Genomic DNA, 27912 nt, shown 5'->3' with positions numbered 1-27912 from the left:
TGTTGTCATTCCCATGATCACGGCCATCCACCTGTACGCAGGGGTAAAAAAAAAAAAAAAAAAAAAAAAAACTACACACAGTGTTGTGTGTGTAAATTAGCAGTGTGTAAATAAATATAAATTTCATAACGTTTTCGTTGGTATCAGTTTATTATAACATAACGGTGATAAACGCTGGTTTGAGGGGCCCCCTAGAAATTTTTGCCTAGGGCCCCAACAGACCCTATAAATCGCCTCTGCATGTGTCTCCCTGTGAAACGCACCCTTTTTTTTTTTTAATTATCCTCTTGGTGAGTTTCCTCAGAGCTTCCAGCAAGCGGCGCTAATTTCTCTTGGTCCTCTGCAAGAGTTTGACGTTAATTCAACACTTAATCATGTTTTCTGCTGCACACTTGTCCTGTGCATCTTCCTCTCTCTCTCTCTCTCTCTCTCTCTCTCTCTCTCTCTCTCTCTCTCTCTCTCTCTCTCCATAATTCCACCTCCATCTCTCTGTTGATCAATGTGAGCACTTCATTAAGCTGCTGCCACTTTGCCTCCACCTGTGTAGACTGCCAACACCTTAACTCTAAAATGCACCTGTGTAGGTGAGGTGCACAACTAAAGTGAGGAATCACTTTTTTTTTCTTTTTCCCCCGATGCAATTAACAGAGGAAGACGACTTCTTCCACGGGGACTCAACGCCGACCACTTCAGCTCTTCAGTCCGACGGATCCGCCGGCTCTCCGGCCACAATGTGCAGTGAATGTTACGAGAATCAGACATTTGTGAACGACGACGGGACGGTGAACGGCCACAAGCCCAGGTAAGAGACACTTCAGGATTACTGCCTCTCAAAGTTGTTCTGGAAATAGCCACTTGTTTGCTAAGATTAAGACTTTACCCCTGTGGAATCTGTGGACTAATAAATACATAATAATAATAAATTATGCCTTTTGAAAAAGATCATACAGTTTAGTATGTTTTTTTTTTTTTAATCCATACTGTCATCTCCTCTTGTCACCACTGTGTGTTCAGCTGTTCACTGACATGTTGACTCAACTGTCAACAGCCTGCAGTCATCCATCTACAGATAATATCAGCTTTAAATATAAATATATGCAGTACTCGAGTTGTAAAAAACAATCAGGGGGGATGGTGGATTTTATCATATGGGGACAGATAATTTGTGCTGATTACAAATAATATAATATATTACAAATAATAGCACTGACCAAAACACCTGCAGAAATACTGCAGGAATGACATAGCAGCAGTTAAATGCAGCCTTCTGTAAGCTTTAAATATCCACTGGGCTTACATCAAATACATCAAAACACAACAATAAAAAACAGTTTTCTGAACTTATCAATATGCCTCTGTCCTTCACAGGATAAGTAAAATGGATCACTGCAAAAACTCAAAATCTTAACAAGGATATTTGTCTTATTTATAGTTAAAATGTCTCATTTTAGTAAAAATCTCATTACACTTAAAACAAGAATCATCACTGGAAAAAACAACAATTTTCACCTGTTTCAAGTAGATTTTCACCTAAAATAAGTAGAAAAATCTGCCAGTGGAACAAGATTTTTTTGCTTGTAATGAGAAGTTAAATCTTGTCCCACTGGCAGATTTTTCTACTTATTTCAAGTGAAAATGTACTTGAAACGGGTAAAAATTGTTAAATAAGTTATTTTTCTGGTGTTATTTTTCTGGTGATGATTCTAAATGTTGAAATAGCAGTTATACCACATTCATTGATGAAATGACATAGGGGATGGAAAGGAGGGATGGCAGTTTTACAGGGGGGATGATTTGGACCGTTTTTATTTCAGGGGGGATGCCATCCCCCCTAATCCCCCCTCAACTCCAGTACTGAATATAAATATATGCAATATGTGATCTAACCACTGGCAGCCATGCTGCAGTGTATCTGTGTTCTCTTGCTTACATTTGGGGCTTCATTTTGGAAAGAAAAAAAAAAGTAGAGAATATTGCATTTAAAACCCTTTTTAATGAGAGATAAATGGTGCTCTGAGCTGGTGGATGTCATTTAGTTAGATCAAGGGTGTCTAAAGTCGGTCCTCAAGGGCCGGTGTTCTGCATGTTTTAGATGTTTCCCTGTTTCCACACACATAATTCTAATTAATGCTCCTCATCAGCTCGTCTTCAAGGTCTGCCTAACTCTGTTAATGACACAGTCATATCTGTCAGGGTGCGTTAAAGCATGAAAACATCTAAAACCTGCAGGACACCGGCCATCGAGGACTGCCTTTGGATACCCCTGAGTTAGATGGATTTCAGAAAAACCACGAGGAAAATTACCATCCATTAATGATGCTATAACTCTGACAAGCTTAATGCAGGAGAAACTGGTGGAAGGATGAAAAGAGAGATATTTGGAGGGGTTATTTCCTCAGTGCCTGCTTTGATGGGGATGGACTATGTTTCTAGGAGACTGAAAACAACAGACATTCTCACACAACACCAGGAACACATCACTCATTATTTTAATTAAAGGGAGGGTGTTAATTTATTATTAAAGATATCCCAATAACTTCTGAAAAAAACCCACTTCTAAGCCATACATGAATTAACAATCAATACAATCCATTCAGTTTCACTTCAGGTGTTTGGACATATAAGAATTAAAGAGTTTAAATCAGCCTATGTTATCATGGTCACAGATGACAACACAAAATACAGAAATGCACCTTTTTCATTATTCAGGCTCAGTATCTCGGCATCTCTAACAAAAATAAATAAATAATAAATAAAATAAAATAAAATGAAAATCCCAACCTAAAGTACACTTTCAGCATTCAGGGGTGCTGGACAGCCCAACTGGTTGAGCAGCATCTCATAGACAGAGGCTTATACCAGCTGGCTTGAGTTTAAGCCCCAGCCGCTTGCTGCCTGTCTGTTTTCTTTCCTCTGTCATATCTAATCCATAATTGTGTGCAGTTCTATAAAAAAAAGAAATCCCCACATTGCATTTTCCTATCCTATATTTAATTTCCTTATTCCCCTGTCCTTCCTCGTGCTTTTTCACCATCTTCTTTCCTTCTAGTTCCCTTCACCTTTATCCAGCATGTTTCCCCCCCCTTAGGCTTCCCTTTTGCCTTTTTACTTTACCTCTGTCCCTGCACCAGCTCCTTTCCCGCAGCACTCCAGAACAGCAACAAGAGCAGCAGCCAAACCAGTGGAGTTATCCTGGACATCTCAACTCTGAGGATGGAGCAGCCGGAAAGTGAGGTGCCACCACTGCCCCCACGCTTCCGGTTCAGGGATCTGCTGCTCGGGGACCAGAACCCCCAGAATGATGACAGGTAGGCAGCAGAGAGGATGGACATAAAGGAAAAAGTATATCTCGTTTTTTCATGGTCATGGTCTAAATGCATTAGATGTACTCTTATATTAATGTTGATGGTTAAAAGTGAAAAAATAATCTTTTTGGGGTGATGTACTGTACCAGTTCTTAATGATTAAAATCTAACAAAGAACTGCAAGCATAACTATAATATTTTAGTTGGGAACCATTTCCTAAGCTAGCACCTATTTTAAATAAGTATTTAAATCATTTTTAAACAAAAGGGCCCAAAATAGAAGGTGTCTAGTTCAAATCCCATCTGGGGCCATTCTGTGTAGAATTAGCATGCTGTCCTTTTACCTGCATCGGTTTTATTTTAGGTACTCCAGCTGCCACTAATAGTTCAAAAACATATTTCCTTGTTTCATGATTCTAAATTAAATGGAGTATGGGCATGTGTGATTGTTATGTGATGAACTGGCTTGTCCAAGGTGTATCCCACTTCCCTCCTGGTGGCAGCCCCTAACTGTAATTCACATCCACTTGATCCACCTCTGCTCTACTGTTTTCAGTGGTTGTACTCTAAAATGTGAGATATTTTTGCATGGAGCTTTGACTTTGTCCTCATGCAGTCTGAGCACACACAAGTGCCGCTTAAAGTGTTTTCTGCTTCAGACAAAGTCTGCTTTAAACATGGGATGGACTTGTGGGCGCTGTCCCTGGTACTGAAACAGGGCACGTTTCTAAAGCATTGTGGCCATGAAAAACAGAGAAGCATGCCAGAAGTTTGTGAATTTTGATTTAATTATTGAAACTCAAATTTGTATATCTACTGATCCTAAAATAAAACCATAACAACTTTTTGACTTATTTCCCTATCGAAATTGACAAAGTAATGCAAACATTAGTTTTCCTGTCATCCACTTTTTTGATGGACCAGATGAGAATCTGTCTGCCTCTGTTCTCTGATTGCATTTTTCTTTTCCTTTTTAATCTCGACATTTCGACTTTTATCTCGATATTTAGACTTTTTTCTCAACTTTTCGACTTTTTTCTCGTCATTTCGACTTTTTTCTCAACATTTCGACTTTTTTCTCGAAATTTTGACAACAGCTGCAGCTTTTTCAAAAATGTTTTACCTTTTTTTTCCTTTTTTTCATTCTTTTTTTTCTTTTTTTCCTTTTTTTCTCTTTTTTCTTTTTTCATTCTTTTTTCCTTCTCTTTTTTCTTCCTTTTTCTTTTCCTTTTTAATCTCGACATTTCGACTTTTATCTCGGCATTTTGATTTTTTTCTCAAGATTTCGACTTTTTTCTCGAAATTTCAACTTTTTTCTCGACATTTCGCCTTTCGCCATTTGCCTTCATTCTAAGGCTTATACAAGAATTTTCATTTTTTGCGGCTCCAGACATATTCGTTTTTTGTGTTTTTGGTCCAATATGGCTCTTTCAACATTTTGGGTTGCCGACCCCTGATCTAGAGACTTAAAACAGACCACATTTACAGAGTTTCTTCAAAATGAAATCTCAAAAGATATCTTGAAAAATAAAAGCATAATTTCTCCGATACTGGATCTAGTTGGGTTTATACCTTTGGGGTCTCCAGATGAAATAATATCAAATGTAATCCTGATGCCCCTCCAGCAGCAGCAACCAGCTTTTCAGACAATCGTGCTGTTTGTAATATTTGTCATATCTATTTCATTTGTCGAGGAAAAACAAGATCTGCCAATGCTTTTAGTCAAAGATGACCTTCTCCCCATCTGTCCTTGCAACAATCACTGTTTTCTGCTGGATAAAGTGGTCAACATTTTCAGCTCCCATTTAGACAGTTAATACTGTGTCTCTGTTTGACCCCACTGTTGAACCTTTCTCCTGTCTCCAGTCGATATTTTTGTTAGATGGGCATAGTTTTCATGTTATAACTGCTGTGGTAATCCTCCAAGCTTGTGTACGGATGTTCTAACCGAACTTACAAATGTCACGGTCACATCTTAGCAGAGATCCTCCATCACTCAGAGGTAATTTTTCTAAGGCAGGCAGAGCCTGACTACTAGAGCATCACTGCCTTCTGTATACAGTTTGGGTTTTTCACATTTTCTTCTGTTTAAGTGCTGTCATTATCCTGTTTCTAAGCAGAGTGTTTTCCGGCTAAACATACTAACGAGACAAATGTCAGATATTATACTGGCAGAAGTCACATTATGGAGTAAAGTGCTCACATTGGAACTTGGAAAGCCGTATTAAGTGGCTCTACTGTGTGGGCGAAAGGGGTTCAAGTGGAATCGCCCCTTCCGGTAATTTCAAATCCACTGACTCATGGAAGAGGTTATCAACAAATTAGTACTTCACACTTTTTACATTTAGAATATACAAAAAGGTGGGAGATGCAGAAGGGAGATGAGAGGTCCTTGTGATTTATTTCTCTCTCTCTACTTTCAGGCATCTCTTTTTCGGTTCTGTTATATACCATTTGATGCTCACACCATGACAGAGTATTAAGAGCGACTAAACCTTGTTTACTTGCTTCCTCTTATTAGAAGAGCAGAATAAAACCACTCCACATGCCTTTGGTCTCTTGGCAATAAGCTTCGAAGACTTCCTTGTAACCATTCATAATGTCGACATGACGTAAATGCCATCAAAGAAAAGACAAAGAAGTCTTGATCCTTTCAGTGTGTCACTGGGAATGTTTACAGCTTTGTTAGATGCGGCAGTGCTGTTGGAGAGGACCATACTGCAGCAGCAGCGGCTAAGGTTATTCCTGTCATGTTAACGTTGCTGTGGCAACAGGCCCGCTCACTAGAAAAAAAGAAGAGAGCGATTGTATACAGTTCTAAAAATATTCCATTTATTAATAATAAATTATTGGTGTTCACCAGTATTTTATTTATTTTTTTAAACTTTTTCTTCTTATTGATATTTTTGTATTTATTGTATATTTTTTATTTCTTTATAAAATAAAAAAATAATTATCTTCTTCGCACAGACACGCTGTAGAGTATGTTAGAGCTGCAGGGAGATGCGTTGGTCAACAAGCCCTTCCTGTTGGAATTAAGACTTACTGCACGACACACAGCCACACGTGTCCTCCACGATGGATCCGGACACGCTCATCCACACCTGGGTCAGTCCATCTGTGACCACTTTGAAGTCAGATCCTTTTGGTAGTGACTGCGGGCAGAGGTACGGCCAACAGAAGAGGTTTTGCTCTGTAGTGTGCATGATCTCCTACAATTTCTTTGAGCTAAAGTGGATGCACTGATTAGAAGGTGTCAACATGACACGCTGAGGCTTTGATACTGTTTACTGTCTTTCCTCTGATAGAACAAATTGTAGTCATGGGATTTGAGATGAGCAAAGGAAGAAGTGAATGACATGGTCTGTGGCAGTTTGATAACTTAAAACCTGCTGAGATATAGAAAACTGCTTACATGTTTATTTGTTTATATGAGGTGTAATTCATTTATCTCATTCATAAACACCCTAGCAGTAATACAAAAACTGCTGGAGCAGGCGATTTTTATTATGTATCAAATATTATTGTCTTTGTCAAATGAGACTCTTTTGTTTGAGTAATAGATGATGAAGATGAAAATTAATTTCCAAATTGATTCATTGATATTTATTTAATTATTTGAAATGTATTTAAATCTAAAATATAGCCAAAAAATTACTTGTTTTGGTTCACCTCGTTTGGAGAACAATCAGCTTATTTACTGTAGAATAAGAAAGAAGAGGACAAAATCTGATAAAAACATCTAACGTTTCCAGTTTTGGTTGCCTTTTACTTGCTAGAGGACAGAGAGTGTACTAATCTTCTTACAACCGACTAATTGATTATCCTTTGGTTTAAAATTTCTGTCTTCAAAGAGCATGTGTTACTGATGAATACCTGCAGGTGCCCGCATTTGCTCAGCTTCATTTAGAAATGTTAATTAGCTGTGCTTTTTATTGGCTGGAGCTCCGATCTGATACTGCAGTATGACTAATGTCAGACGAGTTCAGCTTGTAATTGTGTACTCAACAATGGCTGATTAAGGGTCATTACATCCACCATTATGTGAACATGTGCATGTGTAGGCAGAGGGTTGAGGAAGCCAAACAGACATGCAGATACAGACGGACTCTCTTTATGTAGTAGCCAGTTCTCAGTTTCATCTGTGTGGGGGTTTCTGCAGTGTTGTGTTGTCATTCAGACACGGAAAAGCTGCTGCACTATGCATGCACTATTCTTTGCATCGAATAGTCTCAATTACTCTCTCCTTCCCATTATGATCCTCCCAGATGTCAAAATTCTGGATTATATGCAGCAGCGTATAGTCTTCTCAACCTTTTCTAAAATTTTTATAATCCTCCAGGCTTGCAGATTCTCGTCCTTTTTCCCAGTCTCCACTTTCTTCTGAGAGGAGTGCTTTGAAGATTAGACGTTAATAGTGTAAAAATGTATCTCCTGTTGTCAAGCTACATACCAACGCAGTTGTGCTTGTTCATAATTTTCCCCTCACTCTGCCTTTCCAGTTGGTATGTTTGACAAATTAAATATTCTCTTTGTTTAAACTGTATCAGGAAATACAATACAAGAAAGTTTCTCCCTCTTCCTCACTCAGAATAAGTACAATAAATGTTTCTATGCCTCATCATTCATTTTGCCTAAATTACTTATAACAGGAAAGTTAATGGAAGTCAGGCAGGTTTATTTTTGCAGCATATTACATACACAAAGACAACTCATATTCCTTTAAAAAAGCATCAAGATGAAAAAAATAAAAATGCTTACAAAAATGTTATTTTTGGTTAAGAACAATAGGTAATAAAACTGCAAATAAAACATATTTAGACAAAACAGGAAAAAAATATTAGAATAGATGAGGAGTTACAGTGCACAAAGGGAAAAAATAATTAAACAGAGGCATAGGAAAACAGCAACGTTTTCAGCTTAACTTTAAAAGCATCAAGAATTGGAGTACATTTAAAATCAAGAGAAAATGTATTCCATCTATTTGCAGCATAGTTGCTTTTTTTCCCCCCATTTTCATCACCCAATGCTCTACCTAAGTGACAGTCCTGGGGCCTCATTTAAAATGGACTGCGTAGGAGTCATACTAAAATTGCACGTACACTCAAAAGCCGAAAATGCCGGGCGCAAAAAAAAATCTGGATCTATAAAACTGCGTGCACGCAGACTTGCACGTAATGTCCCCTTCATAAATCACAGTCCAGCTGGAAGGTTGCGCAGGTGAATCCGCCTCATATCCCGCCCTCTACACGCCCACATCATACCATAAATGGTATTTTTTTGCATATGAATGAGCCTGCTGAGCATGCGCAGTGGCTTCCTGCAGCCTGTTTGGCGTCAGAATGAATGAACGTGTCGAGCCACCGTGACACTGAATTTCACTGAGATCTGAGATCTAGATGTTGTGGATGATCTGGAGAGAGGACAGTGAAACGAGATTATTTGGTGGTCACAGTAAAAGTAGAAAAAGTATATAAATAGTATAAAATAAAGCGAGTGAGTGGCAGCACGCCGTTAGTGCCACGACGCAATTTCCACTGGGGGCACGGGGGACATGTCCCCCCCACTTTTCAAAATCATGTATTTGTCCCCCCCGCCCCACTTTTTACAGTTTAAAGCCAGTTCCCCATGTCTTAAGTAAATTCTTACGGGAGGGTCCTAGTTGCCGTAAAGATAAGCAGATTTTTCGGTTCGTTTTTTCTTTTTAGATCCGAGGCTTTGCGTAGATGGCGGCTTTCGCAACTTTCAGGCGATTTTTCTGCGCAAGCAAGCTTTATAGATGAGGCCCCTGGGCATTGCTCCCTCTACCAACCCCGGGAGGGCCCTGCACTGAGCTCAGGTCTCCTCCTTAACCTGAGGAGTGAGCAGCTTCTTTTCACTAGACAGGGTGGGGCTTCTCTGGCCGGACGTAGCACGTGGAAGGATCATGTTATTCCAGCCAGATCTTCCTCACCCCATGTGGCGCCCCGGTTGGCCAGAGGGGGCATGTGTAGCCCAGGACTGTTGCATGTTTTTGTGAGGGTAGCTCACATTAGCTACCCAAGGGAACACGGGGAGAACATGCAAACTCCACACAGAAAGATCCTTTCGCCAACCCCACCCAGGGTTTGGGCGCTGAAGTCATGGGGGAACTAACACGCACTTCAGCGCCCACAGCGTCCCCAGCGGGAATCAAACCCAGGACCTTCTTGCTGTGAGACGGCTGCACTACCGTGCCCCCTTTTTGCAGCATAGTTGCTTAATGCATTTTCAATCTGTTTGGGTCTAACTGGAGATTCTCCCCTTTAGGCAGTTCAAGCAGTGCTTGCAGACAGTTCCCTGATGTGGCCTAGCAAAGGCTACATCAGGAGCAGGAGCAGGCCGTTCCTTTCTATGCTCAAGAATCTCCCGAGGACACACCTTTTCTAAGCTCTGCTTCTCCTCTGACATATTAACATTTCTAATACTCATTTGATTCTGTTGCACTTTATTTTATTGTATTTTTCATTAATCTTTTTGTCTACATAGTCTTGCTTTATCCCTTACAACTCCCTACTATTAACTTATCACTTTGCACCTACTAGAAGGTCTCCTTTCATACTGTAGCTTGAGTTTATTCTTCAATTAATAAGTCACTTTGCAAAGCATCAAAATGCTAAATTAATAAATGTCATGAGATTGGCTCTTGGTTCTTGTTTGTGGTTATAAAAAGCTGATCTGGTTACAATCCTTGATGAGGCTGCCGAGACTCAGGTCTGAGTCAATTTCTTTTTGTCCTGATAGCTCTGGATTCAAGCTGGGCAGCAACTTTCATTATTTCCCTTTTGTTGCCAAATAAAACTATTCCTGTCTTGATTTAGTTTAAGAAGGTTTGATTGGAACTTGCTATTTGTTTTTAATGGACCGTACTCATTTAGTGAAAGAGCCAAGTAAATCAGCTGTGTCTTGATAGCTGTGGTAAGCAACATTTTTGCCGTGCATGATTTCACCCAGAGGAAGCTTGTACAGGCTAAATAGCAGTGGTCCAAGAATTGACCCCTGGGTGACTCCACACATCCAAACAAGAAATGCTCAAGAGGCAGGAAGTAAACGTATAATGAAGGCAGGGGAAACAGTGGCAGAAAAAACATATTGTCATCTTTTAATTATTTTTTTTCCCATATTTATTCTGAGAATTAAAGATCATCAGATGAACATTTGAAGCTTATGCGAGACAAAATGTCTCAAAATTGCAAGAATAAAACACTTTTAGTATTTCAAAATGTCAGTTTAAATCTATGTTTCTTTTTTTAAAAATTATTAAAACTTTATTACCTTGCATACTAAAATAAGAAGACAAACATATTCTCACATTACTTTAATTCTTACTGAAACTGCCTTGTAACTGGGAACAAAATAAGAGACAGACAATTACCCACTGATCTGAGGCAGATGATTAGAAAAGCAATATTATGAATATTCATGCTACACTAACATCTCTATTGTGAAAAATATCTGCGTGGTTCTGTCTGCTTGGGCTGCTGATTCTTGTGTGACAGTTATCTTCCTCTCTGTCTTGTAAGGGTGCAAGTAGAGTTTTATGTGAATGAAAACACTTTCAAGGAGCGTCTGAAACTTTTCTTCATCAAAAACCAAAGGTCAAGTAAGTGGTTTTTCTTATGTCCCTAAACAGACTGCTACATAATTAATTGAATGGGTCCATTAAAGGAAAACACAATTAAAGAAAACTCTGAAAGTTGCTACTGAAATCCAAATGCATTTAGAGAAAATAAAACAACAAATAGACAAGAGAATTGTTGCAAAGTTGTACATGCATTGTAAAATGACACTGCATTGTTGCAGAAAATCTTATATTTGCTCCTATACTTGTTTTCAGGCCTTCGGATTCGTGTTTTTAACTTCTGCTTGAAGCTGCTCACCTGCCTGCTGTACACCATCAGGGTGATGACAGACAACCCCATTCAGGGAAACAGCAGCAGCCACAGCGCCGTGCAACAAAGCACTTCGAGCAGCAACAACAAATGGTTTGTCCACACAAAAAGAAAAGTGTTTCAGTTCAATCAGTGGTCACTGGGTGGTCAGTCAATAATGAGTTCTTTTGCATTGCACAAATATCTCTCAATACACAGTGCAACAAACAGTAGAAGTGCTAATAGAGTGAGAACTGAACTAAACTGATTAAGGTACATTATAGTGTCAGACTGAATCCTCTCAAATGCTTTATTCAACAGAGAAAACGTACACAAGCATGTGAGAGCTTAAACAGTATCTTTAAGTGGTTAACAGCCTTGCTTTTTAACATGGTACCAATGAAAGCAACACAAAGGAGAGGTTTTTCACATTTAAATCATCAATTTCATTTTCATTTGAAGGAACATGTGATTACCTTTAGGAATAGTTGTCCAACGCTTGTAGTCTCCTGTCCCTCCCTGCTATCAAAAAAACTAAAACTTGTCTCTTGCGATACCTGTGTAGTGCTTTATGAAACTGTCTGTACATTTACATGATGCAAGACAAAAATGCAGTTATTGCATTCGAACAAAAATTAGGTTCTTATATGGATGAAAACTACTACCGTAAGTGCAACTGAAATTGAATTTGACCAAACTTATCAGTCGGACTAACACACCCAGATAATGCAGTTTAAATTAAGCTAATCCCTTCATGTCAACACTCACTGTCAACACTGGACTGAAACCGGTAAGGTTTAGCTCCCGCTCCGGTCTTTAACCTGAAAGTACTGGAATAACCTACAAAGATAAAAAGTCTTCATAAATTCATGAGACTCAAAAATGGATGGATGTAAAGTGTCATTATGGACTACTGGAGAAGGGGTATAATTAAATAAGTTTTACTTCTTCCTACCCCTTTTCAGACATGTTACACAGGATTTATGTATAATGTTTATTCTTATGCGTGTGCATGTACAGTATGTACAGTATGTATATATAGATAAGTGTGTGCACATCGGTTATAGATTTATTTTGTAAATGTATTTATTTTGTGTACATTCACTTAAAATAGATTTATTTATTTATATAAATGTATTTACAGGGCATTCTGTGTGTTCAAAATGTGTGTATATGTGTATGTATATCTAATTGTATATAGACACATAGGTCCATACTAGTGTTAACGTTGCTCTGCTCTATACCAGTGTCTCCAAACCTGGGGTCCGGGCCCCCCCTGGGGGGGCGCCAGAGATCTCTGGGGGGGCGCGAAACTTTGTCTGCTTTGAGGATATGCAGTTGTAAAAATTATATTTGCACATGTTAAATAAATAAAAAATCACAATAACACACCTAATGGAATGCAGTAATCCAAGTCTGTATAAACCCACTTAGAAATATATTTTGGTCATTTTAAAATACTAAGTTATTTAGCAGGATAAAAACTTAAAAACGTATTATATAATTATTCAACATTTAATCATACTACTACTCCGACAGGTTGTTAAAGGAAAAATGTTACAAATGTTCGCTCTCATATTGAGAGACATTTTTCAAAAATATTTTTATGTCCTTGCAATTATTTTTTGCGCGGATTTTAAACATTGGTGACACAAAATTAAGTGAAAAAAAAACAAAGTCATATGTATAAGAGATAAGATAAGATAATCCTTTATTCCTCCCTCAATGGGGAAACTCACATGTTAGCAGCAGTAACTTAACACACACATGCAGGGAAGGGGGTAAAAAAGTAAAACGTAATTACAGGACAGTATATACATTGCAATGGAAATAAAAGTAGTGCGAAAGAAAAAAAAGCAGGTAGAATGTGTGTGAGGTAGACAGACAGATATTGCATAGATATTGTATACAGGGTAAACCAAAGAGAAATGTATCATAAAAACATAATTAATGTTCATTTTTTTTCAATTAAAGGTTTGTAACGAATCACTTTACTCTTTTTTTTGGGTTAGACACAAGTGGGGGGGCTCCAAGGAAAAAAGGTTGGGAACCACTGCTCTATACAATGGTTTTGACATTTCTGGAATTAATCAATAAATGAAATTGAAATGAAAAGAGAATTCAATGATGTTATCATCATCCAGACCCTGTATTTATCAGAAAACGGTGCAAAAACAAGTGTTGAATCTGAATGACTGTACAGTAACTCTCAATGAATATTTGAAAAACTGGAGCTGGTTTATCTTATTATAGACTCATTACCTGTTATTTTCTCGTGACTTCGGTTTCTTTCCTTTACCACGGTCTGTACAGCGTCGACTGCCAGTGGAATGGATCAGTGCAGGACAGAGAAATTAACTGGTAAGCAGCGCAGAGTATGAACCCTGTTAACACAGGCCCTTTTGGCACTTTCACTCATTTGTCTTGTATAGGTTCTGACATCAGGGTTTTCATTGTGAGATTTCCTAGATATATTGCCAGTAATCAGCACTGATGTACAGATATAACAATCATTATGTTCATGATGATTCGGGATGATTATCTTAACTCATCACTGATTCTATTCACACAACTAATATTGTATTTCTTTAGTGACCTTTGGGGGTATTTATTATTAAATGTAGTGCAGATGTTGTTGTGATGTGCTGTTTTTGTCAGGGAGTTGATCTTCTGGGTGGACAGGAAGGTTCCTGTGTGGGCCATTCAAGTGAGTCGCAACAGCATTAAGATAAATCAATATTAATAGTTTTATTCATTAAAGTTCACAAACTGATCTCCTTTTATCAGTGATATTGTAACTGTTTGGGCTACTCCATGATGTTTGTCTAATGTTTCCTCTTTGCACAGGTGATTGTGGCCATCATTAGTTTCCTGGAGACTATGTTACTAATGTATCTGAGCTACAAGGTGAGAGAAACACAAAAAAAAAAATCAAAGAATAAAACCCTCTCTTCCATCCTACCTGATTAATGCATTCTGTTCAATGAATTGCTCAAAGTACGTGAGACTGACAGCTCATAAATGGTGTAATTAGCCCAAGTCATTTGTTATATTAAAGATGCATGGTGATTAAAGGATATAGCTGAGGTGAGGGAGTAAGTGCATGGAGATGGTGAAAGACTACAATGAAAAAGAACTCAGTGTGTGCACCGAGTAAGTTTCTTAAGCAACTAAATGTTTTTAGTTAGTTTTTTTAGTTAGTGATTTATTCCGAACATGCAAATGATATATAACGTAAATATGAACAAGTAAAACAGAAATAATAATACCAAATGGCCGATCAAGACAATTTTACAAAACAAAACAAAATAAAACAAAACAAAATAAAACAAAAAAACAGCACAGTAATTTCACCTGCATGTCCGAAAAGGGGTGGGAAGAAGTATAACTTATTTAATCCCGCCCCTTCTCCATAAAATATTAACAATATTTATTTATGTCCTTCTTATTTTTACATTACTCTTTTCTTAATTATATATAAATATATACATACACACACACACACGCGCACACACATACATACTATATGTACATAATATACATATACACACAAACATACAAGTACACATACATACATACACACACATACACTCTTCGTGTAAAACTATAAAGAATATTGTGCTTTTTTGTACTTTTAGGGGAACATTTGGGAGCAGATATTTCAGGTGTCTTATCTTCTGGAGATGATCAACACAGTTCCCTTCATCATTACAGTAAGACTTTGACCACTTCTGAATTTCTCGGTTGGTTTTTACGTGTTACTGTTGTTGTTAAAGCAATATGTCTTAACAATGTCTCCTTTGATATGTCTAATTCTCAGTGACTGTATTACAGCAATAAAGTGGTAGGAAATCTCCCCAAAAAATGTCTAAAGTCGCTCAATTATCTACCCCATTTTGAAAAAATAAGCAATTTATTTTTGATAGTGACTACCAACTCAAAAACTCAAAGGCTTTCATTGTTTGGGGCTGCCCGTGTGATTCAGTAATGGTCCAGATTTGAAAGGTAGTTGGAGATCACAGACCCAAGTTAGACTGCAATTATCCCCATTTTTATCATCTTCCTAATCAGTGCTTTAAGTGTAAAAAATAAGTGCTGGTACTCCCGCTATTGACCTGCTGTCTATCGTACAAATATGGGACAAAAACAAGATTGATATGTAAACAGTAAAATGTATTTATTTATTTATTTATTTATTTATTTGCACAATGATAACACAGTGATTTTTAACATACAAGGACAAATAAATTGTGCAGGAGAGGAAAACAAGCCCGAAAGGCTTATAAAAAATCCCCCCCTCAATACAAAATCACCAAAACAAATCAATCAATAGAAAAAGAATAGAAAGGAAAAAAGAAAAGGTAAAAGAAACAAAGAAAAACACAATAAACACACAAACAAAAATATTCATGAAATGGCAATTTCATTTCAGTAAGAATAGCCTGTTAATTTTGCCTAGATAAAAGATACCCCACTAAGCTGGACAGTACATCTGTCTATCGTTTCATTGTACAGAAATTAAAGAGAACAAAGCCAGTTCTGAATCAAATCCACATGAGCCAAATTCAAAGTGTCATGGAGCCACGTTTATTAACTTTAACCTTCATGGTGTTAACATGGCATTGAAAATATCATTGAAAAAATAAAGATATAAATTGAAAGCACCTCAAAAACATAAAGAAGTGAGAAAATATTAATATTTCCTTCTGTAAAATATATTCTTTTCAGTATTAAAGCCTGGCCTGTACAAACTGAGGCCACTTCATTAATATGAGTTTACCTTTTACCCACTCTGGGAGTGGTTCTGGACTCAGACTGCACCTCTGAAATGGGAAGCACAAAACTGTAATAGCCTACTGCTTTTAAAAGAGGCAAATCCCATAGATAAGAGGCATGGGAAAGGCATAGATGGAAAAGGTTCTCTCGTATTGTATCTCAGTAATACTTAGACCACTAAAATTTAATTGGCAACTCCATTGAAGTTATGCCTTTTTTTTAAAAAAAGGTCACATCTCCTCAAAGAATCACTGAAAGGCAGAATAAACATGGAAAGAGCAAAACCAGTGCTTCTCATTTATTGTCCTTTCACACCTACAGGCTTCAGTCCACTCACAACAAACTCAACTTTGCTCTCCTGCTTAGTTTGCTCTTGGTTTTTGCTAAAATCCTGGACTTCTTGTTATTGTGACTCCAGCAAGCTCGAGTGCATTAAAACATTCCTCTCCAGCTCTTGTTTTGCTTCATTTTAAACGGGAAATATTTAGCACAAGCAAAATAAAGAATCACTGGGACATAATTTCTTTAGTAGAACAAACAGTATATTCCACAACACACAAAAAAACACAAACCACTAAGCAGTGAGGACGTTCTTGCGTGGTTAGAAGTGATGCTTTTTTGTTCACTTGGAGTTTCCTCTGAATGAAAATGAGCAGAATCAAGTTAAAAATGCTACAAGTTTGAAAATGCACCAAGTGATTCGGTCCAGAGAAAAGGAAAAAAAGTCTGCAATGCACTTGTTAACTGAAACAGGGGTTTTTTAACCAGTCTAATTGTTAAGGAAATAAATATTTAAACTGCAAGTGCCCGCTAGTGTGTAGTTTTTGCCGTTTTAGAACTGCTTTACAGTTTGAGGAATCTATGAGTGTTTCTCTTCTCAGATCTTCTGGCCATCAATAAGGAACATCTTCATTCCAGTATTCCTCAACTGCTGGCTTGCTAAATGTGCTTTGGAGAACATGATTGTGAGTGGAAGCAATAAACTTAATTGTGTGCCTGTTAATGTCCTGTTTTCAATCATTTAAATCACGCTGTTTAGATAAAATAATAATCCTATTTCCCCACTCTGGTTTATAAGTACGCTCTCAAACACATTCATCCATCTAACTCGCTCTTCTTCACTCTGTTTGTGTGCGTGCTGGGACATAGCTGCAGTTGCATTAACATTTTATTGCTGTTTCATGCTATAATGCTGCAGAAGAGAGCATCAGAGTCATGTGCAGAAGCAATCGGTGCAAGTTTAATCTCTTTATTTTAGCGAGATTGCTCCTGTAAAAGTGTGTCTTTTCATTATGGTGCAGAATGACGTCCACAGAGCCATCCAGAGGACCAACTCGGCTATGTTCAACCAGGTCCTCATTCTGATCTGCACACTGCTATGCCTTGTCTTCACCGGGTGAGGCTGCTTTTCATGAGGACTGTTAACCCTTTTTAAATTTTTTTCTTTTCTGTAAGTTTCAAATGAAGAAACAAGATGCAGAAAATGTGTGAATCTAATGATGCAACTAATGTTTCCTTTCATGGCAAGTAGGAGGGAATAGAATAATCACATTGTTCAGTTCTTGTTGGTAAACCAGTGTAATTTTTAGACTTTTGGTCTCGTCATGTACATGAAAAATGTGTGCTATTTCCCTGCACACAAACCAGCAATTTTCAATGAGATATTAATAATGGGTTGTGATGTATTTGGGATTTAAATGAGTAGCACTTTCATAATGGTCTGCAAGCACATTGCTTCCATTTCCCCTGTGTTAAGTTAAATTGTTAATTGCAGGAAATGTTGTGCAACTATCAGGGCGCTATTAGTAAGTAGAAGACTTGTATTGCTTTAATCGTGGTTTGTATGGGGTTGTAACCCCATGTGTGTGTCTGATAGATAAATGGAAGACTATCCGTATGTATTAACTTGGAGCTGAGAATGAAATAATCACAAAAGAGTGTTAGTTAATTGATGTTTTGAATAACTGTGGGTACATCAAGTTAGATGAATTATTATATTATTAATGTGGTTCAAATGTAGTTCAAAATACAAATCAAAAGAAAAGGTTATTAACTTTTGTGCCCATAAAGTTGTTTACAGAAATGTTCCTCTTTTTATTCACAATTAACTTATAAGAAGAGGTAAAAACATTTTTTAATAAAAGTTGTATTGCAACTGTATGGGCAACACTGTATTTTCAGATGCACAAATGCTACACAACCATGTCCAGGTCAATCGCATGATCTTAACCCGATAGAGAATGCTTTTGAATCATAAAAGACTAAAATGAAGACAGAAAGTGACACAAGTGCAAGTGAACAAGCAGCAGCTGAAGATGGCTGCGGTGAAAGATGGTAAAATGTCTCAAAGAAAGAAAAACTCAGAATCAGGTTTTGTCCATGGACTGCAAACGATTTAAATTTATATATTAAAAATAAAGATTAGATTTACAGTTCTGCCACTTTGTCCAAATATTTTTGAGCCCCTGAAAATGTAGGTACTTTGCTTAAAATGACTGTAAAGTTAAATCTTAAAGTCTACATTTTGATCACGTCTTGACTGTTTTCTTTTAGATCTGTTGTGTTGATGTTTGAAGAAAAAACCATTAGAACTCTTATGTCCAAATACTTCTGGATCTTACTATAAAAGGCCTTTTTTTGTTCCGTATTTAAAACAAATGAAATGTATCAGACCTAAATGTTGAGTTTTCATGTAATTTGTTTGACAGCACATGTGGGATTCAGCACCTGGAGCGAGCAGGCAAAAACCTCTCCCTCTTCAATTCCTTCTACTTCTGCATCGTCACCTTCTCCACCGTGGGTTTCGGAGACGTGACTCCACGCATATGGCCCTCTCAGCTGCTGGTGGTCATCATGATCTGCGTGGCTTTAGTGGTTCTACCTCTGCAGGTGACGAAGGTGTTAAATTAAATCAATCTTTGCCAACTTTTACATTGTGCCTTGCAAGCTCTCGTTGAACTCCTTTCGTTATGTGGTAGTTTGAAGAGCTGATCTACTTGTGGATGGAGAGGCAGAAGTCTGGAGGGAACTACAGTCGCCACAGAGCTCAGACAGAGAAGCATGTAGTGCTGTGTGTCAGCTCCCTTAAAATAGACCTGCTCATGGATTTTCTTAATGAATTTTATGCACACCCCAGATTGCAGGTACCAAACAACACGCATGTACATTTTTCTTCATGCATTGCAGAGTAGACACTGACAGGACTCTTCAATAATTTTCAAGGATTACTACGTGGTGATCCTGTGCCCAAGTGAAATGGACCTCCAAGTGCGACGGGTGCTGCAGATTCCCTTGTGGTCTCAAAGAGTCATCTATCTGCAAGGGTCTGTCCTCAAAGACCAGGATCTGCTGAGAGCCAAGTAAGTGACACATTCTGTAGGAGGCTTTACTGCCTTTACATGAGAGCATGGTGAGATAAAAACATCAAGAGTGCAGCTGACAACAGAGCAGTGGGTGTGCAAAGCTTGCATCGTGGTTCTAGAGGCATATGAGCGTGCTGTAAATCAAAACAGGTTACTTATCAGTAGGTATGGGCGGTATGGACTAAAAAATGTATCACGATAATTTCTGGCATTTATCCCCATAACGATAAAAATGACGATAAAAAAGATACTTTCTTTCTTTCTTTCTTTCTTTCTTTCTTTCTTTCTTTCTTTCTTTCTTTCTTTCTTTCTTTCTTTCTTTCTTCCTTTCAGGCTCATTTCTTTCTTTCTTTCTTTCTTTCTTTCTTTCTTTCTGGCTAATTTCTTTCTTTCTTTCTTTCTTTCTTTCTTTCTTTCTTTCTTTCTTTCTTTCTTTCTTTCTTTCTTTCTTTCTTTCTTTCTTTCTTTCTTTCTTTCTTTCTTTCTTTCTTTCTTTCTTTCAGGCTCATTTCTTTTTTTCTTTCTTTCTTTCTTTCAGGCTCATTTCTTTCCTTCTTTCTTTCTTTCTTTCTTTCTTTCTTTCTTTCTTTCTTTCATGCTCATTTCTTTCTTTCTTTCTTTCTTTCTTTCTTCCAGGCTCCTTTCTTTCTTTCTTTCAGGCTCCTTTCTTTCTTTCTTTCATGCTCATTTCTTTCTTTCTTTCTTTCTTTCTTTCTTCCAGGCTCCTTTCTTTCTTTCTTTCAGGCTCATTTCTTTCTTTCTTTCTTTCTTTCTTTCTTTCTTTCTTTCTTTCTTTCTTTCTTTCTTTCTTTCTTTCTTTCTTTCTTTCTTTCTTTCTTTCTTTCTTTCTTTCTTTCTTTCTTTCAGGCTCATTTCTTTCTTTCTTTCTTTCTTTCTTTCTTTCTTTCTTTCTTTCTTTCTTTCTTTCTTTCTTTCTTTCTTTCTTTCTTTCTTTCTTTCTTTCTTTCTTTCTTTCTTTCAGGCTCATTTCTTTTTTTCTTTCTTTCTTTCTTTCAGGCTCATTTCTTTCCTTCTTTCTTTCTTTCTTTCTTTCTTTCTTTCTTTCTTTCTTTCTTTCTTTCTTTCTTTCTTTCTTTCTTTCTTTCTTTCTTTCTTTCTTCCAGGCTCCTTTCTGTCTTTCTTTCAGGCTCATTTCTTTCTTTCTTTCTTTCTTTCTTTCTTTCTTTCTTTCTTTCTTTCTTTCTTTCTTTCTTTCTTTCTTTCTTTCTTTCTTTTTTCAGGCTCATTTCTTTCTTTCTTTCTTTCTTTCTTTCTTTCTTTCTTTCTTTCTTTCTTTCTTTCTTTCTTTCTTTCTTTCTTTCTTTCTTTCTTTCTTTCAGGCTCATTTCTTTCTTTCTTTCTTTCTTTCTTTCAGGCTCATTTCTTTCCTTCTTTCTTTCTTTCTTTCTTTCTTTCTTTCTGGCTCATTTCCTCAATTTATCATTTTTACCGCGAGATGACAAATTCTTACCGTGGGGAATATTTTTGACGGTTCATCGTGAACGGTAAAATATCACCCATTCCTACTTATCAGAGATGTTTTGAGTGAATAGTCATTTCAAGAACCCAAATATCTGCGCCAAGAATAGAAAAAAGTTATTTTATAGTAAGTATGCTACCATCCAGGTCATGGTAATTCTTAAAGCCTTGAATCAAGGGTACATGACTTCACTTTTCTTGGTTCTTGAAGACCTTTTTACCTTCCATCTAGGAGGCTTTGTCATTTTAAACTGATTCAGCTTCAATCTGAAATGCAAACAACAGAGACGCTTCCCCCAGCGCACTAAGCAGGTCTCACTGACGGCACAAAACCAGCTGCTGAACAAACGAATGAGACGGGTCTACTTTACCATTGACACACACTAGATTGACCAGCTCCAACAGAAACTGTCAGCACTTCTCTCAAATATAATCACACAAACAACAGAAGCTGTGCCTTTTATTGAAAAGGCAAAAAGAGCAGGGAACAGCAAAAGTATCTTTTTTAGAAATAAATTAAAGAGACTAAGATATTCTGTCACTGTGTGGGCTCTTAGTCAGATGACATTGTTATTATTCATTCAGGCTAAACTGGGTTCTTTGGAAACCTAACTGATTCATTGACTTTTCCTCTGTGTTTGATCTGGTCATTGATCTGTCTCAGATTCTTATATAATTGAGTCATGAAGGTTTTATGAATGAGACAATTAGAAAATATTAGCACTGATGCAAGGCAGTTACAAAGCCTCCTTCAATATCAATGTCGAATTTATCTCTATAGTTGAGAAAAAAAATGAATCATTCTTTTATGTAGTAGCTATTATTAAAGTTGGATAGAGTTGAAAAAAAAAACACTAAATATCCTCTGCAGGGTTACAAACGAGCAGAGGTGATTGTAAGTGTGCAAAAAAGTTTGCAAGATGTGTACAAATATACGAATATAGCTCTCACATTGAAATAATGCTACTATGAAAAAATAAAACACAGAACGGACAAATAAGTTCACTATTTACATTTGACAGGGCTTTTGATAGAGGAATTAGAAGTAAATGGCTGGGAATGTGTTGGACTTGCGTCCTACATCTGACTGCTTTTCAAATCCTCCCACACTTGTTTTGCATTCTGCACCCATCTGGTTTCATTAATAATATGCAAAAGCAGTTCCACATGTATTTGTACTTGTGAGTGCAAAAGTTGTTAGAGCTTCAGCTTATTTGCAGGCATTTTTTACTGAATATTTAATCATAGAAAAATTACTTTTATCCTCTCGCTGTTCAGATGTCCTTTCAGGTGACTCTCCTGTGTTTCAGAATTTGACATTTTGTCATTTTTTATTTATTTTTTTCCCCCCAATTTTTGATATCTTTATGCAACTTTATGCATCAGCTTTCATTGTTTGTCACACTACTGCAGAATGGATGACGCAGAGGCTTGTTTTATCCTGAGCAGTCGCAACGAGGTGGATCGCATGGCTGCGGTAAGATGAACAGCTCTTGTTTTAACATGTCTGCGTTAGACAATTCGTTTAATCTGTGGTTAAAAAAAGCGAGGTGCTTAATAATTAGAAAATTGCACCATGTTTCACTGTTACTTCTCAGGACCATCAGACCATCCTAAGAGCTTGGGCAGTAAAGGATTTTGCACCAAACTGTCCTCTTTATGTCCAGATACTCAAACCTGAAAACAAGTTCCATGTAAAGTTTGCAGGTGAGCGAAGTTAAACTGTGAGTAAAATAACTGTCTGCAAGTCATCTGTAACTATAATTCATTTCATGATGGGATATACTGTACTGTATATATACCTTTTTGTAATTAAAAGAAGATGACTGTAGTATTAAAAAATAATTTCCACTGGGATCAGTGGTCTTCTTAATGTTAATCGTTTACCTTTCCACCTTGTAACTTTACATTTGGTGCACTCTTGCTGCTTGCATGGTTTTTCAGCTTCTTTTTTCTTTTAGACTTAATATTGGAATAATATTTCTCAAACCTGATGAATTAAATGCCTTATGCTTTGTACTTTGTCTGCTCTTTGTCTCAACATGCAGTCCTTTGCTCACAATGTTACTGTATAAACCTTTAATATATTAACAAATCCTTGAAGGTGATCGTATATTTATGCCAACACTTGATCCACTTATTCCCCTCTTTTCCCTTAGATATGAAAACTCTGATTCATTTATTCAAATGTTATTTATCTAAACAAATCTTCTATAACTAGAATGTCAGGGACTCAACAAAGTGTTTTATGTATTTCTTATTGCGACTCTGCTGTCAGCTACTCCATATGAATGCAACTGAAGATGTAAAGTTTATTTTTCAATTATTGGTGTAGTAACTGAGTAAGAAAACATGCAACAGAAGTGAGTGCACCTCAGTGAAAATATAACTTGTAATACATAAATAAAAATGCTTTGCTTGTAAAGAGTAGATTTGGAAGAAAGAAAAAGTTTAGGAGAGACCACACAGAGAACTCAAAACAACTCCTTTTGTCTTATTTTCATTTCATAGAAATAGATGTTTAATGTATTGATGTGTTTTTTATAATTGTTTCTATGTTATCATTTATTTTTGAGGACAAACTCAATCTTTTTCACAATTTAGGATTACAGCCACAGGCACTTTCTTTTGCTGGTGTCTGTATTTCCAGTATAATGTAGTCTTTCTAAAGCATTTTCAAAATGGAAACTAAAATCTATAAACTGAATATCAACTTAGAAAACAATTTTTTCGAGACGTGGTGTAATTCTGAATCATGTTACTGCATAGTTGGTCCTCCTCTCCTTTACTGTAAAGTCTCCCCCTTTGTTCATTTTCAGATCATGTTGTGTGCGAGGAGGAATTCAAGTACGCCATGCTGGCTCTCAACTGTGTGTGCCCCGCCACTTCCACTTTGGTCACGCTCCTTGTGCACACCTCCAGTGGACGGTCAGGCGTCTCATCAGACTTATTGATTCCTCCTCATTGTGACTTTAGAAGTTCAGATTTCTGCACATGCATCAAACTGAAGAAAAGACTTGAGAGAGTGGGAGTACAGACAAAAGTTTATCGAGGAAGTCAGCAGGAAGTAGAGTGCAAAATGGATTTTTTTTGTCGCTAAAATGGCTCGAATAGTTCTCTATAACAATGTTTTTTTCAAATCCTTGTTGATTTTTATTGATATCGCTGGCTGAGAGAACAAAGTATCAGTAGGCATCAGCATACTTAGATCTCATAAAGTGCAGGGGTGTTTTTTTCTTCTTTGAAAACATTCAGACTTATGGATTACAGATACTCCACAAAAACTCTTGTCCTCTCTTAAAACCATATGTGTGAATGTCTGGACTAATCAGGCCACAGGACATTTTTCCATTGCTCCTCCTAACAAATTCAGTTTCTTCAATTCAGCCTTTAATTGATCCCTAATCATATATTATTCATTCTTTTCCCATGCATCTTCAGCACTATGCTTCATTTTTATTTACATACAGTAAAAAAATGTATGTCTGAACTAAAGAACAAACAACTCTAGTTCAATAGGAAGACATGATAAACATATTTGAACAAAAACTTTGTATTTACTTTTTTTGCTTGATGCTTGATGTAGGCAGTTTTACTCACTGCCTATCAAAGCTGTTTATTCAGAAATACATTTAAAAGGGACCTGGGGTTATTTATCATGTTAATTATGTAGTTCTGCAATGAACACCAAGTTTGTCTGTTTTCTTTTGTTTTGTTTTTTTAAGGACAGAGAGCTTAATCTTATTCATAAGTCATATTATGTAAATATTAGTAAGTCCAGGCAAGTAAGCAAACTGCAGCTTTGCGATTGTTCTCGGCATCCCTTGCAGCCAATCAAGCCAGACGTTATTACAAAGAGCATATTAAAGCCAAGCCAACAGACTCAGAAATAGATCCATCTCTCTGCTTTCATCCGGAGTTGGACTCTGTTCAGTTTCTCAATACTACATGTAACTATATCTGAATGTATATTAGATTTTAATTATGTTTGGTTTACTGATTAATTTATTATTTTCTCTGAATGAATACAGTGAAGGAGAACAGTCTCCAGAGCAGTGGCAGACGATGTATGGATGTTGCTCCGGCAACGAGGTCTACCACATCCGAGTGTGTGACAGCAAGTTCTTTGGGGAGTATAATGGCAAAAGCTTTACCTACGCTTCCTTTCATGCACACAAAAAGTGAGTTGATATGAAGCATGCTCAGATAATTACAACCTGAAAATATTCTCAAACATTTACAGGGGTTCGGGGCCCTGGATAGCTCAATGGGTTGAGCGGGCGCTAGGGATGGGCGGTATGGACTAAAAAAATTATCACGATAATTTCTGGCATTTATCCCGATAACAATAAAAATTACGATAAGAAAAATACCAATTCACCTCCACCTTTGTAACTATAAATGTATCTCATCATCCTTTCTTTCTTTCTTTCTTTCTTTCTTTCTTTCTTTCTTTCTTTCTTTCTTTCTTTCTTTCTTTCTTTCTTTCTTTCTTTCTTTCTTTCTTTCTTTCTTTCTTTCTTTCTTTCTTTCTTTCGTTCAGGCTCCTTCCTTCCTTCCTTCCTTCCTTCCTTCCTTCCTTCCTTCCTTCCTTCCTTCCTTCCTTCCTTCCTTCCTTCCTTCCTTCCTTCCTTCACGTACGTTGTGCGTGGATTTAACGCAGAACCATAAATCAGCTTTACACAAAAACGTCATCAACGGGAATTTATCATTTTTACCGTGAGATGACAAATTCTTACCGTGGGGAATTTTTTTGACGGTAAATCATGAACGGTAAAATATCGCCCATTCCCAGCGGGCGCCATTTGTAGAGGCTGTAGTCCTTGTGTAGGCAGCACAGGTTCAAGTCCCAGCCTGTCGCTCTATACTGCAATGCCCCCCTGTGAGCATTGCATGGCCAGCCCTTGGGGTGAACTTCCTGGGATGTCCACTCTTGGAAAAGATAGCAACTTTCTTGAATGTTTTCCACTTGTGAATAATCTTTCTCACTGTTGAATGCTGATCTCCAAATTGTTTGGAAGTGACCATCTGAACCTTCATAAATTCATGTTTTTCCTCCCTGACTTTTGAATGTTGAGGTGGTCAAACTTGCATCAAGTGGATGCTTCTGGCGAAGTTTATTTTAATTAAAGTATTAACGTTGTAAGACTGTAATATGTTGTATTGTTGTTCATCTGAGGTTATTTTTAAGCCCTTTTAAGGATTATTTTGTTACACCCCGATATGTAAAACCTTAGAAGTGACGGCGGTTTTCTTTCATGGCTGCTTCCTAACAGCAAGTATGCAACCTTCAGGTATGGCGTGTGTCTCATCGGTATAAAAAGGGAGGACAACAAGAGCATCCTGCTAAATCCTGGGCCCCACCATATTATGGCCACCACAGACACCTGCTACTACATCAACATCACCAAGGAGGAGAACTCAGCCTTCATCTTCAACCAGGAGATAAGGAAGGGGCGTCCTGCTGGAGGACTGTTCGACGGACCTTTACAGCTTCCTGTTCACAGCATCATTGCCAGCATGGGTGAGAAAGACTAAATGGATCATGGTAGATGAAATGCATCAAGCAGGTATTTGCAGTGTTCACTAGATTGAGGAGATCCAGGTTGTATATCTGAATTGAAACAGGGTCAATGTGTTTGTAGGTACTGTTGCTATGGATCTCCAGAACACGAGTCCTCCCAGCGGCTCAGTGGGTAAATTGGTCCCACCTACAGTAAATGGAACAGCCAGTCGTCGTCCGAGCATCGCTCCAGTTCAGGAAATAGCAGACTGCGCCTCAATCCTGCCGTGTGACCTCCTCAGTGACCAGTTGGAAGATGATTCTGTCTTCACAGATGAAAAGGGCCCCTCTACAGAGTAAGAACTACGTTTTTTTTTCGCGACACTCAAACCTTAACTCTTTATAGGGCGAGTTACCATATACAGTAATTTCCGTGGACATGAAAAACTACTTTCCCCACACTTCTCAGTGAGGTCTTGAAGTCAAGTGAGTTAATCCTGCCAATCAGCACAGATCATGCTTTGTCACAGACAGTGTCATCATGGCATCTGACCAATCAGTAGTGCCCTGGAGAAGCGGGAACTTCATTGATTTTCAAGAAGGGGAAAATTCACATTTTTGCTTGCACCTTCTTCCACACAAAAGTTCATAAAGCTGAAACTAACCATGGTAAGTTGATGACACTCACACAGTATGTGTTTGAATGATGGTGCTAACTGATGAGATAAGTGTTATTTGTGCAGAATTAGTGAAATCAGTGAAATGGTTAGCATGAATAATGGTGATCCCATATATGATCATACGCCCCTGTGTGGTAAAACTAGTGCAAGTGACTGAGGAACCTTTTATAGACATATGCCAGATACTCTAGTAAGCAATACATTGTGTATTTTTTTTTTTTACAAATACACCCCCTTATGGCCAAACTAGTTCAAGTGACAGTGTCCTTTTGTAGACATATGCCCGGTGCATCTAGTAAGTCATACTTCGGGTGTTTTTGTTTTACAAATAGCGCATTATAAGGTAAGACAATATTGGATGTTGCATTGGATGTTGCCACAGATTTGTATAGCATAATATCAGTACCACCATTAATTCTAATGCTATTCTTCACTTCTTGTTCTGTGGCATGGTCAATGGCATGATCAACCTGCCTGCTGCTGGTGGAGAGAGAGGGTCAGGAGCTGATTGGACTGATTGGACGAAATATATGGATGGAGAAAAAGAGAAGCCCTATAAGTCAAGTTATACCATTTATGGAGAAAAGTTCTAATATCTCTATGAAGAGAGTATCATAAATATTATGTTGTATGTGTTTTTTGTATTTTTATACATATCCAATTTATGGGTACAATTTCACCCACAATGGGCAAGTAACCATACATGGTAACTTCAGTGTTAGATACAATGTTACTCACGATGGGCAAGGAACCATATATGGTAACTTCTTTGACCTTGATTTGCATCAAGAATAAAAAAAAAAATGAAAAAAAGAAAAAATTAAAAATACTCTGGTAGTAGCCCCCAATAACACCCTAGGGTTGAAATTGTACATTTCCAAGTATTTCAATGAGTGCCCTATAAAGGGTTAATACTGA

General features: G+C 37.4%; 1 protein-coding gene across 1 annotated transcript in view; it reads left to right on the top strand.

Moving 5' to 3' along the window:
* Positions 1-635: 635 nt before the first annotated feature.
* kcnt1a (potassium sodium-activated channel subfamily T member 1a) overlaps positions 636-27912 on the top strand; it is a 35470-nt gene continuing 8193 nt past the window's right edge. Inside the window, exons 1-19 of the mRNA XM_061733298.1 lie at positions 636-802; positions 3132-3308; positions 10847-10926; positions 11161-11308; positions 13508-13555; positions 13853-13901; positions 14042-14101; positions 14833-14907; positions 16852-16935; positions 17272-17366; positions 18679-18859; positions 18949-19113; positions 19193-19329; positions 22225-22288; positions 22410-22518; positions 23631-23739; positions 24843-24992; positions 26106-26335; positions 26457-26670. Of these exons, the coding sequence (XP_061589282.1) occupies positions 636-802; positions 3132-3308; positions 10847-10926; positions 11161-11308; positions 13508-13555; positions 13853-13901; positions 14042-14101; positions 14833-14907; positions 16852-16935; positions 17272-17366; positions 18679-18859; positions 18949-19113; positions 19193-19329; positions 22225-22288; positions 22410-22518; positions 23631-23739; positions 24843-24992; positions 26106-26335; positions 26457-26670 (2342 nt within the window). The remainder of the gene's footprint in view (positions 803-3131; positions 3309-10846; positions 10927-11160; positions 11309-13507; positions 13556-13852; positions 13902-14041; positions 14102-14832; positions 14908-16851; positions 16936-17271; positions 17367-18678; positions 18860-18948; positions 19114-19192; positions 19330-22224; positions 22289-22409; positions 22519-23630; positions 23740-24842; positions 24993-26105; positions 26336-26456; positions 26671-27912) is intronic.

Source organism: Cololabis saira, chromosome 11 (assembly GCF_033807715.1).
Source record: "Cololabis saira isolate AMF1-May2022 chromosome 11, fColSai1.1, whole genome shotgun sequence".
In the NCBI taxonomy this organism is placed as follows: Eukaryota; Metazoa; Chordata; class Actinopteri; order Beloniformes; family Belonidae; genus Cololabis; species Cololabis saira.
Note: the sequence above shows the minus strand (reverse complement) of the source record. Positions and strands in the feature narration are given on the sequence as shown.